Source organism: Poecile atricapillus (genome assembly GCF_030490865.1).
Source record: "Poecile atricapillus isolate bPoeAtr1 chromosome 30 unlocalized genomic scaffold, bPoeAtr1.hap1 SUPER_30_unloc_1, whole genome shotgun sequence".
Taxonomy (NCBI): Eukaryota; Metazoa; Chordata; class Aves; order Passeriformes; family Paridae; genus Poecile; species Poecile atricapillus.
In genome coordinates this window covers 60,230-73,623 of record NW_026708977.1, presented here as the reverse complement: position 1 = coordinate 73,623, position 13,394 = coordinate 60,230, and the positions used below count along the sequence as shown (strand labels likewise).

At 51.8% G+C, this 13,394-nt stretch overlaps 1 protein-coding gene and 1 long non-coding RNA gene across 9 annotated transcripts in view; one reads left to right on the top strand and one right to left on the bottom strand.

The window, feature by feature from the left end:
* LOC131573969 (SH3 and multiple ankyrin repeat domains protein 1-like) overlaps positions 1-13,394 on the top strand; it is a 41,271-nt gene that overhangs the window by 27,485 nt on the left and 392 nt on the right. Inside the window, 8 exon segments of the mRNA XM_058828321.1 lie at positions 384-475; positions 477-506; positions 6,216-6,315; positions 8,628-8,771; positions 9,052-9,398; positions 9,400-9,563; positions 10,467-11,058; positions 13,293-13,382. Of these exon segments, the coding sequence (XP_058684304.1) occupies positions 384-475; positions 477-506; positions 6,216-6,315; positions 8,628-8,771; positions 9,052-9,398; positions 9,400-9,563; positions 10,467-11,058; positions 13,293-13,382 (1,559 nt within the window).
* Positions 11,461-13,197, bottom strand: LOC131573970 (uncharacterized). Of its 8 annotated transcripts, XR_009276322.1 has the most exons (5): positions 12,394-13,197; positions 12,204-12,333; positions 11,899-11,988; positions 11,820-11,839; positions 11,736-11,780 (listed from the first exon to the last, which is right to left on the bottom strand). It is a non-coding gene; the product is annotated as an uncharacterized LOC131573970 (long non-coding RNA). The 8 variants fall into 8 exon arrangements; XR_009276316.1 differs by lacking the exon at positions 11,736-11,780 and adding an exon at positions 11,461-11,671 and having other exon boundaries at positions 11,781-11,988; XR_009276319.1 differs by lacking the exon at positions 11,820-11,839 and having other exon boundaries at positions 11,714-11,762; positions 11,851-11,988.

Genomic DNA, 13,394 nt, shown 5'->3' with positions numbered 1-13,394 from the left:
CAGGTGGGAATTTTGGGGGGTCCCGGGTGGAGACCCCTCCCCAAATTGCTCCCCCTCCCCCTCCCCCTCCAAATTTCCCCTCCCCCAACCAAACCAAACAAGATTTTGGGGGGGATTTTGGGGGTCCCAGGTGAGATTTTGGGGGTCCCGGGTGGGATTTTGGGGGTCCCAGGTGGGAATTTCGGGGGTCCCGGGTGGAGACCCCTCCCCAAATTGCTCCCCTCCCCCTCCCCCTCCAAATTTCCCCTCCCCCAACCAAACCAGACGAGATTTTTGGGGGGGATTTTGGGGGTCCCAGGAGGGGATTTTGGGGGTCCCGGGTGGGAATTTTGGGGGTCCCGGGTGGAGACCCCTCCCCAAATTGCTCCCCTCCCCCTCCCCAGATAAACTGGACGAGATTTTGGCGGCGGCGCAGCAGAGCATCAGCGCGGGGGAGGGGCCGGGGGCGCCCCTGGGACCCCCCCTGGGCAAGGGGGGGGCGCCCCAAAGGATTCTTCGGAGCCGAGGTGGGACCCCCGAAATTGGGGGAAAATTGGGGGGAATTGGGAAAAAAATTGGGAAAAAAATTGGGGAGAATTGGGGGAAAAATTGGGAAAAAATTGGGAAAAAATTGGGAAAAAATTGGGGAAAATTGGGGGGGAAATTGGGGGAAAAAAGGGAAAAAATTGGGGAAAAATTGGGGAAAATTGGGGGAAAAATTTGGGGGAAAAAAGGGAAAAAATTGGGGGAAAATTGGGAAAAATTGGGGAAAATTTGGGGATATTTGGAAAAAAATTGGGAAAAAATTGGGGAAAATTTGGGGGAAATTTGGGGGGAAATTGGGAAAAAAATTGGGGGAAAATTGGGGAAAAAAAGGGAAAAAATTGGGGGAAAATTGGGGAAAATTTGGGAAAATTTGGGGAAAAATTGGGGAAAATTTGGGGGAAATTTGTGGGAAATTTGGGGTGGAAATTGGGAAAAATTGGGGAAAATTGGGGGAAATTTGGGAAAAATTGGGAAAATATTGGGGAAAATTTGGGGATATTTGGAAAAAAATTGGGAAAAAATTGGGGAAAATTTGGGGGGAAATTGGGGAAAAATTGGGAAAAAATTGGGAAAAAATTGGGGAAAATTTGGGGAAAATTTGGGGAAAAATTGGGGAAAATTTGGGGGAAATTTGGAGGGAAATTGGGAAAAAAATTGGGGAATATTGGGGGAAAAATTGGGGAAAATTTGGGGAAATTTGGGGGGAATTTGGGGAAAAATTGGGAAAAAATTGGGGAAAATTGGGGAATATTTGGGGAAAATTTGGGGAAAATTTGGGGATATTTGGAAAAAAATTGGGAAAAAATTGGGGAAAATTTGGGGGAAATTTGGGGAAAATTGGTAAAAAATTGGGGAAAATTTGGGGGGAAAAATTGGGGGAAAAAAGGGAAAAAATTGGGGAAAAATTGAGGAAAATTGGGAAAAAAATTGAGGAAAATTGGGGGAAATTTGGGGGGAATTGGGAAAAAAAATTGGGAAAAAAAATTGGGGAGAATTGGGGGAAAAAAGGGAAAAAATTGGGGAAAATTTGGGGGAAATTTGGGGGGAAATTGGGAAAAATTGGGAAAAAATTGGGGAAAATTGGGGGAAAAATTGGGGAAAAAAAGGGAAAAATTGGGTAAAAATTGGGGAATATTTGGGGAAAATTTGGGAAAAAATTGGGGAAAAATTGGGGGGAAATTGGGGAAAAATTGGGGGGAAATTGGGGAAAAATTGGGGTAAAATTTGAAAAATTGGGGTAAAATTGGGGGAAATTGGGGAAAATTGGGGGAAATTGGGGAAAATTTGGGGGGAAATTGGGGAAAAATTGGGAAAAAAATTGGGGAAAATTGGGGGAAATTTGGGGGAATTTGGGGAAAAATTGGGAAAAAATTGGGGAAAATTGGGGAATATTTGGGGAAAATTTGGGAAAATTTGGGGAAAATTTGGGGATATTTGGAAAAAAATTGGGAAAAATTGGGGAAAATTTGGGGGAAATTTGGGGAAAAATTGGGAAAAATTGGGGAAAATTTGGGGAAATTGGGGAAAAATTGGTAAAAAATTGGGGAAAATTTGGGGGAAAATTGGGGGAAAAAAGGGAAAAAATTGGGGGAAAATTGGGGAATATTTGGGGAAAAACTGGTGAAAAATTGGGGAAAAAAATTGGGGAGAATTGGGGAAAAAATTGGGGAAAATTTGGGGGAAATTGGGGAAAAATTGGGAAAAAAATTGGGGAAAATTGGGGGAAAAATTGGGGGAAAAAAGGGAAAAAATTGGGTAAAAATTGGGGAATATTGGGGGAAATTTGGGGAAAATTAGGGAAAATTTGGGGAAATTTGGGTGAATTTTGCGGGAAATTTTGGGGGAAATGGGGAAAAATTGGGGAAAAATTGGGGAAAATTTGGGGGGAAATTGGGGAAAAATTGGGAAAAAAATTGGGGAAATTGGGGGAAAAATTGGGGAAAAAAGGGAAAAAATTGGGTAAAATTGGGGAATATTTGGGGAAATTTGGGGAAAATTGGGGAAAAAGGGAAAAAAATGGGAAAAACTTTGGGGAATATTGGGGGGAAAATTTGGGGGAAATTTGGGGAAATTGAGAAAAAATTGGGAAAAAAAATTGGGAATATTTGGGGGAAAATTGGGGAAAATTTGGGGAAAATTTGGGTGAATTTTGGGGAAATTTGGGGAAAATTGGGGGGAAATCGAGAAAAAATTGGGAAAAATTTGGGAATATTTGGGGAAAAATTGGGGGAAATTGGGGGGAATCGGGAAAAAATTGGGGAAAATTGGGGGAAAAATTGGGGAAAAAATTGGGGAAAATTTGGGGAAATTTGGGGGAAATTGGGGAAAAAATTGGGGAAAATTTGGGGAAAATTTGGGGAAATTTGGGGGAAATTGGGGGGAAAAAAATTGGGGAATATTGGTGGAAAAATTGGGGAAAATTTGAGGGAAATTTGGGGAAATTTGGGGGGAAATTGGGGAAAATTGGGGAAAATTGGAGGAAAATTGGGGGAAAAAAGGAAAAAAATTGGGAAAAATTTGGAAATATTTGGGGAAAATTGGGGAAATTGGGGGAAAATCGATAAAAAATCAGGAAAAAATTGGGGGAAAATTGGGTGAATTTTGGGAAAAAATTGGAGAAAAGTTGGGGAAATCAGGCAAAATTGGGGAATATTTGGGAAAAATTGGGGGAAAATGGGGAGTATTTGGGGGGAAACTGGGTAAAAATTGGGGGAAAATTGGGCAAAATTGGGCAAAATTTGGGGAATATTTGGGGGAAATATTGGGGGGAAATTGGGGGAAAATTGGAAGAAAATTGGGAAAAAATCGGGCAAAAATTGGGTGAATTTTGGGAAAATTTGGGGAAAATGGGGAAAAAATGGGCAAAAATTGGGTGAATTTTGGGGGAAATTTGAGGTAAATTGGGTAAAAATTGGGGAATATTTGGGGAAAATTTGGGGGAATCGGATAAAAATTGGGGGAAAATTGGGGGAATTGGGAAAAAATTGGGAAAATTTGGGGAAAATTGGGGGGAAATTGGAAAAAATTGGGGAAATTTGGGGGGAAATTGGGGAAAAATTGGGAAAAATTGGGAAAATTTGGGGATATTTGGGGAAAATTTGGGGAAAAATTGGGGAAAATTTGGGGGAAATTTGGGGGAAATTGGGAAAAAATTGGGGAATATTGGTGGAAAAATTGGGGAAAATTGGGGGAAATTTGGGGGGAAATTGGGAAAAATTGGGAAAAAATTGGGCAAAAATGGGGAATATTTGGGGAAAATTTGGGGGAATTGGGCAAAATTTGGGGAATATTTGGGGAAAATTTGGGGGGAAATTGGGTAAAAATTGAGGGGAAATCAGGAAAAATTGGGAAAAAATTGGGAAAAAATTGGGGAGTATTTGGGAAAATTGGGTGGAAATTTGGGTGAATTTTGGGCAAAAAAAATGGGGGAAAATTTGAGGGAAATTGGGCAAAAATAGAGGAATATTTGGGAAAATTTGGAGGAAAATTGGGCAAAAGTTGGGAATATTTTGGGGAAAATTTGGGGGAAAATTGGGGAATATTTGGGCAAAAATTGGGTGAATTTTGGAGAAAACTTGGGGAAAAATTGGGGGGAAATTGGGAAAAATTGGGGGAAAATTGGGCAAAAATTGGGGAATATTTGGGAAAAGTTTGGGGAAAATTTGGGTGAATTTGGGGAAAATTTGGGTGAAATTTGAGGAAAATTTGGGTGAAATTTCTGGAATATTTGGAGGAAAACTGGGCAAAAATTCGGGAAAAATTTGGGGATGGATTTTGGGGTTCCTGGGTTGGTTTTTAGGGTTCCTGGGTTGATTTTTTGTGTTCCTGGGTTGGTTTTTAGAAGTTTTTGGGGTTCCCAGGTTGGTTTTTGGTGTTCCTGGGTTGATTTTTGGGGTTCCCGGGTTGATTTTTGGGGTTCCTGGGTTGATTTTTAGAAGGTTTTGGGCTTCCTGGGTTGATTTTGGGGTTCCTGGGTTGGTTTTTGGTGTTCCCAGGTTGGTTTTGGGGTTCCTGGGTTGGTTTTTAGAGGTTTTTGGGGTTCCGGGTTGATTTTTGGGGTTCCTGGGTTGATTTTTAGAAGGTTTTGGGGTTCCCAGGTGGATTTTTGGGGTTCCTGTGTTGATTTTTGGGGTTCCTGTGTTGATTTTTAGAGGTTTTTGGGTTTCCTGGGTTGGTTTTTGGGGTTCCCGGGTTGGTTTTTAGAGGGTTTTGGGGTTCCCAGGTGGATTTTTGGGGTTCCTGTGTTGATTTTGGGGTTCCTGGTTGGTTTTTAGAGGTTTTTGGCATTCCTGGGTTGATTTTTGGGGTTCCCATGTTGGTTTTTAGAGGTTTTTGGGGTTCCCAGGTTGGTTTTTGGGGTTCCTGGGTTGATTTTTTGTGTTCCCAGGTTGATTTTTTGGGGCTTTTTGGGGTTCTCAGGTTGATTTTTAGAGGGTTTTGGGGTTCCCACGTTGGTTTTTGGGCTTCCTGGGTTGATTTTTGGGGTTCCTGGGTTGATTTTTAGAGGTTTTTGGGGTTCCTGGGTTGGTTTTGGGGTTCCCAGGTTGGTTTTTAGAGGTTTTCGGGGTTCCTGGGTTGATTTTTGGGGTTCTTGGGTTGATTTTTAGAGGTTTTTGGGGTTCCCGGGTTGGTTTTTTGTCTTCCTGGGTTGGTTTTTGGGGTTTTTTGGGGTTCCCGGGTTGGTTTTTAGAAGTTTTTGGGTTCCTGGGTTGGTTTTTGGGGTTCCTGGGTTGATTTTTGGGGTTCCTGGGTGGTTTTGGTGTTCCCAGGTTGGTTTTTGGGCTTTTTGGGGTTGCCGGGTTGGTTTTTAGAGGTTTCTGGGTTCCTGGGTTGATTTTTAGAAGGTTTTGGGGTTCCCAGGTGGATTTTTGGGGTTCCTGTGTTGATTTTTGGGGTTCCTGTGTTGATTTTTGGGGTTCCTGGGTTGATTTTTGGTGTTCCCATGTTGGTTTTTAGAGGTTTTTGGGTTCCCAGGTTGGTTTTTGGGGTTCCTGGGTTGATTTTTTGTGTTCCCGGGTTGATTTTTTGGGGCTTTTTGGGGTTCTCAGGTTGATTTTTAGAGGGTTTTGGGTTCCCACGTTGGTTTTTGGGCTTCCTGGGTTGATTTTGGGGGTTCCCATGTTGGTTTTTAGAGGGTTTTGGGGTTCCCGAATTGATTTTTGGGGTTCCCAGGTTGGTTTTTAGAGGGTTTTGGGGTTCCTGGGTTGGTTTTTGGGGTTCCTGGGTTGATTTTTGGGGTTCCTGGGTTGATTTTTAGAGGTTTTTGGGGTTCCTGGGTTGATTTTTTGTCTTCCTGGGTTGGTTTTTGGGGTTTTTTGGGGTTCCTGGGTTGGTTTTTAGAAGTTTTTGGGGTTCCCAGGTTGATTTTTGGGGTTCCTGGGTGATTTCTGGGGTTCTCAGGTTGGTTTTTGGGGCTCCCGGGTTGATTTTTGGGGTTCCTGGGTTGGTTTTTTGTGTTCCCGGGTTGATTTCTGGGGCTTTTTGGGGTTCCTGGGTTGATTTTTGGGGTTCCTGGGTTGGTTTTTAGAGGTTTTTGGGGTTCCTGGGTTGGTTTTTTGTGTTCCCGGGTTGATTTTTGGGGTTTTTGGGGCTCCCAGGTTGGTTTTTAGAGGTTTTTGGGGTTCCTGGGTTGGTTTTTGGGGTTCCCGAGTTCATTTTTGGGGTCCCCGAACCCCTTTTTCCCTCCCCAGGGTCCCTTCGAGGCTCACCGGATGGGGCCGGGGGGCTTCGAGCGCCCCTTCCTCCCCACGGGTCCCCCCCATGGGCTGATGCTGCGCCAGAAATCCATCGGTGGGTGCTGGGCCCCCCTTTTTGGGGTGCAGGGACCCCCCAAAATCCCCCCGGGGCCCTTTGGGGTCCCTGGAGCGATTTTTGGGGTCCCCAGGGTGGTTTGGGGGCGTTTTTTGGGGGTCTTTAGGAGATTTTTTGGGGTTTCCAGGGTGATTTTGGGGCTTTTTTTTGGAGTTTTTTGGGGTTTCCAGGGGGGTTTTGATCCCCAAATTCCTGGGGTTTTTTGGCCAAATTTTCTTGAATTTTGGGGCTTTTTGGGTGATTTTTTGCAGGATTTTTTTTGGGTTTTTAGGGGATTTTTGGTCTTTTTTTGTGGGATTTTTTGATGGGATTTTTTGGAATGATTTCCTTGGATTTTGGGCAGTTTTTAGGTAAATTCTCAGGGTTTTTTTGGAGTTTTTTTGGCGTGCATTTGAGGATTTTTTGGGTCTTTTTAGGGGATTTTTGGTTTTTATTTAAATGAGATTTTTTGGGATGATTTTCTTGGATTTTGGGGTGGTTTTGGGCAAATTTTCGGGGGTTTTTGAGTTTTTTTGGTGTTCATTTGAGAATCTTTTGGGGATTTTTAGGGCATTTTTGGATTTTTTTGATGAGATTTTTTGGGGGTGATTTATTTGGATTTTGGGGTGTTTTGGGTACTTTTTTTGAGATTTTTTGGAGTGCATTTGAGGACCTTTTGGGGGTTTTTTAGGGATTTTTGGGGTTTTTTAAATGAGATTTTTGGGGTGATTTTCTTGGGTTTTGGGGTGTTTTGGGGTAATTTTTCAGGGTTTTTTTGGTGTTCATTTGAGGATTTTTTGGGGTTTTTTTAGGACATTTTTGGGGTTTTTTAAATGAGATTTTTGGGGTGATTTTCTTGGATTTTGAGATTTTTTTAAATGAGATTTTTTGGGTGATTTTCTTGGGTTTTGGGGTGTTTTGGGGTAATTTTTTTGAGTTCATTTGAGGAACTTTTGGGGTATTTTTAGGGCATTTTGGGGGTTTTTTTAATGAGATTTTTTTGGGTGATTTTCTTGGATTTTGGGGTGTTTTGGGGTAATTTTTTTGAGTTCATTTGAGGATTTTTTTGGGTCTATTTAGGGGATTTTTGGGGTTTTTTAAATGAGATTTTTGGGGTGATTTTCTTGGATTTTGGGGTAATTTTTTTTGAGTTCATTTGAGGACCTTTTGGGGTATTTTTAGGCCATATTTAGGGTTTTTTTTTGCTGGGATTTTTGACTTTTTTAATATTTTTTAATTATTACAACTTTTCCACCGGTTTTTTTTTTTTCAGGGGATTTCTCCCCCAATTTTTTTTAACCCTTTCCCTCCCCTGGGTTTTTGCCGGTTTTTTTTTATTATTATTTTTACGACTTTTTAACCGTTTTTTTTATTATTTTTACAACTTTTTAACCGGTTTTTTTTTTTTTTTCCAGCTGGAATTTTCAGGGAGTTTCTCCCCCATTTTTTTTAACCCTTTCCCCTCCCCTGGGTTTTTGCTGGTTTTTTTTTTTATTATTATTTTTACGACTTTTTAACCGTTTTTTTTATTATTTTTACCACTTTTTAACCGGGGTTTTTTTTTTCAGCTGGGAATTTTCAGGGAGTTTCTCCCCCAAATTTTTTAACCCTTTCCCCTCCCCTGGGTTTTTGCTGTTTTTTTTTTTTTTTTTAATTTTTACGACTTTTTAACCGTTTTTTTCTTTATTTTTACGACTTTTTAACCGGGTTTTTTTTTTTTCAGCGGGGATTTTTCGGGGGTTTCTAATTTTTTTAACCCTTTCCTCTCCCCCTTTTTTTTTTCCCCCCCCTCTCCCAGGTGCCCCGAGGAGGACAAGCCCTACCTGGCCCCCCCCCCCAAACAGGGCTGGGTTTTGTGCCCCCCACCCATAAATCCCCTTTTTGGGGGGACTTTTTTTGCTTTTTTTTAATGAGATTTTTGGGGTGATTTTCTTGGATTTTGGGGTGGTTTTGGGTAATTTTTTGGTGTTCATTTGAGGACCTTTTGGGGTATTTTTAGGGCATTTTTGGGTTTCTTTTAATGAGATTTTTGGGGTGATTTTCTTGGATTCTGGGGTGTTTTTCAGCAAATTTTCGGGGTTTTTTTTTTTTTTAGTTTTTTTGGAGTGCATTTGAGGATTTTTTGGGGTCTTTTTAGGGCATTTTTGGGTTTTTTTCTGTGGGATTTTTGAGGTTTTTTGCTGGTTTTTGCTGGTTCTTTTATTTTTACGACTTTTCCGCCGGTTTTTTTTGGTTTTTTTTCCAGCGGGGGTTTCTCCCCCAAATTTTTTTAACCCTTTCCCTTCCCTTTTTTTTTCCCCCCCCTCTCCCAGGTGCCCCCGAGGAGGACAAGCCCTACCTGGCCCCCCCCGCGGGGAAATTCAGCCGCAGCCTCTCGGTGCCGGGCTCGGACGAGATCCCCCCTCCCCCCACCACCTCCCCCCCGGAACCCCCTTACACCGCCCCTCCCCCACCCAGCCCTCGGGGTGGGGGAGGGGGAGGAGGAGGAGGAGGAGGTGGGGGAGGGGGTCCCTGGCGCCTCTACAACCTGGGGGGGGGCGGGGGACCCCGCGGGGCGTGGGGGGGGGAGGGGCGGGGGGAGGGAGGAGGAGGGGGAGGAGGGGGAGGGGTGGGGGGGGGAGGGGTGGTGGTGGGGGGGGGTCCCCCCAAACCCCTGCGCCGGAAGGGCCCCCTGGTGAAACAAACCAAGGTGGAGGAGGGGGGGTCTGGGGGGGGGCGGGGGCGGGGGTGGGGGAGGGGGCGACAAGAGCTCTATCGCGATACCCACGATAGTGGTGAAGGCGCCCTCCACCAGCAGCTCCGGCCGCAGCAGCCGCGGCAGCAGCGTCGAGGCTGAGGCGGGGGTGGGGGTGGGGGGCAGCGCGGGGGGACCCCCGGAAGGGGGAGGGGGAGGAGGGGCGGGGGGAGGGGCGCAGGTGGGTGGGGGTCCCTCCGCCCCTCCCCCCCCCAGCGGGGGGGTGGGGGCGGGGCTGGATTTCACCTCCCAGTTCGGGGCGGCGCTGGTGGGGGCGGCGCGGCGCGAGTGGGGGGCGGGGCGGCGCTCGGCGCTCTTCCTCAGCACCGAGGAGGAGGAGGATGGCGGAGGGGGAGGGGGGGGTCTCCGGGGGGGGTCCCCCCGCCCCCCGCTTGCGTCACTCCAAAAGCATCGACGAGGGGATGTTCGCGGCGGGGGGAGGGGCGGGGGGGGGAGACCCCTTCCCCGCCCCCACCCGCGGTTATCGGGGGGCGGCGGGGGGGGGGAGGGAGGGGTGGGGGGAGGGGCAGCGCTTTCAGCAGCGTGGGGGCGGGGGGCGGCGCGCCCCCTCCCCCCCTGCACCCGGGCTCGGCCACCATCCACCCGGGAGCCGCCCCAGTCCATCCCAGTATGGCCCCGGGGCATCCCAGTATGGGCGCGGTCCACCCCAGTATGGGCGCCGTCCATCCCAGTATGGCCCCAGTCCATCCCAGTATGGGCAGCGCCTCGCTGGGCCACCCCGGCGCCGCCCCCAGTTTGTCCCCGCTCCACCCCAGTTTGTCCCGCTCCATCCCAGTTTGTCCCCGCTCCATCCCAGTTTGTCCCCGCTCCACCCCAGTATGGGCCCCGCCCACCCCAGTTTGAGCCCCGCCCATCCCAGTTTGAGCCCGCTCCATCCCAGTTTGGGCCGGGGCCCCGCCCCTCCCCCCCCCCGCCGCCTCCCCCGCCCCCCCCGGCGGCTGCCGCGTCCTCCCCCCCTCCCCCTTCCCCCCCCTGGGGGGGCTCCACGGGGGTCTCCCCCCCCTCCACGCCCCTCCCCCCAACGCCGCCGCCCCCTCCCCCCTCCTCCCTCCCTTGGGTGGGGGAGGGGGAGGAGGAGGAGGGGGAGGGGGAGGGGGCGTCCGCTCCCTCCCTTTATTGGGGGGGGTCTCCTCCTTGCAGCACCTCACCGGCACCCCCACCCTCCCCAAAACGCCCCCTCCCCAAAAACTGCCGGGACCCCGGGCAGCCCCCGCCGCTCGGGGCGCCCCCAATCCCCGGCCGAACCTTGGGGACCCCCCCCTCACCACCCCCACGCCCCCCACCCCCACCCCCACCCCCACGAGGGTCGCGTCCGCTTCGCCGACGGCTCGGGGGGGGCTGCGGGAATTGGGGGAGGGGTCTCCTCCGGGGGGGGTGGGGGTGGGGGGGCTCTCCTGGCTCTGCCCCCCCCCGCCCCCTCGGTGGACGGCGACGAGGAGCTGCTGCTGGCCGAGCCCCTCCCCCCGCCGCTGGAATTCGCCAACAGCTTCGAGACCCCTCCCCACCCCGGCCAGGGACCCCCGCCCCCGCCGCCGCCCCCTCCCCCGGGCGACTCGGCCGCCTCCAGCCTCACCTCGTACGACAGCGAGGTGGCCACGCTGACCCAGAGCGGCCCGGGGGGCGCCGCCCACGACCCCCGGCCCCGCGGAGGAGGAGGAGGAGGAGGGGTGGGGGTCTCCGGGGTGCTGTCGGGGGGGGCGGGACCCCCTCCCCCCGAGGGCGCCGAGGTGGTGACGGACTCCGGGATCGAGGAGGTGGACAGCCGGAGCAGCAGCGACCACCCCCCCGAGGCGGCCGAGGGACCCCCCCCAGGACGGGCCCGAGAGGCGCCCCCGGGGGAGGGGGGCGCTGAGGGGGCGCCCCGAGTGGGAGGAGACCCCCCCGCCCCTCCCCCACCCCCTCCCCCACCCCCGCGGGGGGATGGGCAGCGGGTGGAGCCGCGCCGGACACGACGGAGGAGGAGGAGGAGGGTTCGGGGGAAGGCACAGGTGAGAGGGGAGGGGGCACAGGTGAGAGGGGGAGGGGTCACATCTGGGGTGGGGTCACAGGTGAGGGGTGGGGTTACAGGTGAGAGGGGGAGGGGCACACCTGGGGTGGGGTCACACCTGGGGAGGGGTCACAGGTGAGAGGGGGAGGGGGCTCAGGTGGGGGGGAGGGGTCACACCTGGGATGGGGTCACACTTGGGGGGTGGGGTCACAGGTGAGAGGGGGAGGGGGCACAGGTGGGGGGGGAGGGGTCACACCTGAGGGGGATGGGGTCACACCTGGAGGGGTGTCACACCTGGGGTGGGTGTGGTACCTGGGGGAGGGGTCTCACCTGGGGGTGGGGTTAAACCTCGGGTGGGGTCACACCTGGGGGGGCGGGGTTCTACCTGGGGGTGGGGGTCACACCTGGGGTCTCCATCACACCTGTCACACCTGGAGTGTCCATCACACCTGGGGCGTCCGTCACACCCGTTACACCTGGGGTGGGCGTCTGTCTGTCTGTCACATGTGGGACACACCTGGGACACCTGATCCATGGCACCCATCACACCTGGGACATTCATCACACCCGGCACCTGTGACACACCTGTGACACACCTGTGACACACCTGGCGCCTGTTGCACCCGCTGCAGCTGCTGCATGGACTGGGGGGCCATCACACCCGTGACACACCCGTGACACACCTGTGACACACCTGTGACACACCTGGCAGCTGTGACACACCTGCTGCATGGATCTGGGGCCATCACACCTGTGACACACCTGTGACACACCTGTGGCACCTGTGACACACCTGCTGCATGGATCTGAGGGTGACACACCTGTGACACACCTGGTGCACACCTGGTGCTCTCTGCATGGATCTGGGGCCATCACACCCGTGACACACCTGTGGCACCTGTGACACACCTGTGACACACCTGTGACACACCTGGCAGCTGTGACACACCTGCTGCATGGATCTGAGGGTGACACACCTGTGACACACCTGTGACACACCTGTGACACACCTGGCAGCTGTGACACACCTGCTGCATGGATCTGAGGGTGACACACCTGTGACACACCTGTGACACACCTGTGACACACCTGGCAGCTGTGACACACCTGCTGCATGGATCTGGGGTTGGCACAACTGTGACACACCTGGCGCTCTCTGCATGGATCTGGGGCACCTGTGGCACACCTGGCACCGCTGCATGGGCTTGCGGGGGGGGAGTGTACCTGTGACACACCTGTGGCACACCTGAGCACACCCGTGACACACCTGTGGCACCTGTGACACACCTGTGACACACCTGTGACACACCTGTGACACACCTGGCAGCTGTGACACACCTGCTGCATGGATCTGGGGTTGGCACACCTGTGACACACCTGTGACACACCTGGTGCACACCTGTGGCAGCTGTTGCATGGACTTGGGCATTGCACCTGTGGCATCCATCACACCTCCTGTCACACCTGTCCTGGCACACCTGTCCTGACACACCTGGCACATCTGTCCCATCACACCTGTCCTGTCACACCTGCCCTGTCACACCTGTCCTGTCACACCTGTCCCCACCTTCCCATCCCCCTCACCTGGCACACCTTTCACACCTGTCCAGTCATACCTGGCACATCTGTCCCATCACACCTGTCCTGTCACACCTGTCCTGTCACACCTGTCCCATCACACCTTTCACACCTGCCCTGTCACACCTGTCCCCACATTCCCATCCGCCTCTCACACCTGGCACACCTGGCACACCTGTCCTGTCACACCTGGCACATCTGTCCCATCACACCTGTCCCATCACACCTGTCACACCTCTCCCATCACACCTGGCACACCTGTCCCGTCACATCTGTCACACCTGTCCCATCACACCTGTCCTGTCACACCTGTCCTGTCACACCTGTCCCATCACACCTGTCCCATCACATCTGTCACACCTGTCCCATCACATCTGTCCCATCATACCTGTCCCGTCACACCTGTCCTGTCACACCTGTCCAGTCACATCTGTCACACCTGTCCCATCACATCTGTCCTGTCACACCTGTCCCATCACACCTGTCCCCCCATCCCCCCCCCCCCGCTCTCACCTGACCACCCCTCGCGTGACGGGGGGAGGGGAGAGGGGGGAGAGGGTCTCACCCCCCCCTCCCCCCTCCCCCACTAACCCCTCCCCCCCTTCCCCTCCCCCCCACAGGCTCCCGGACTCCGCCCCTCCCCCCTCCTCCTCCAAGCCCCTCCCCCCCACCGCCGCCCTCTTCCCCCATTGGCCGCCCCCTCCCAAACCCGGCGGGGTGGGCGTGGCCGTGGGGGGGGACCTGGACGTGCGCCCCCCA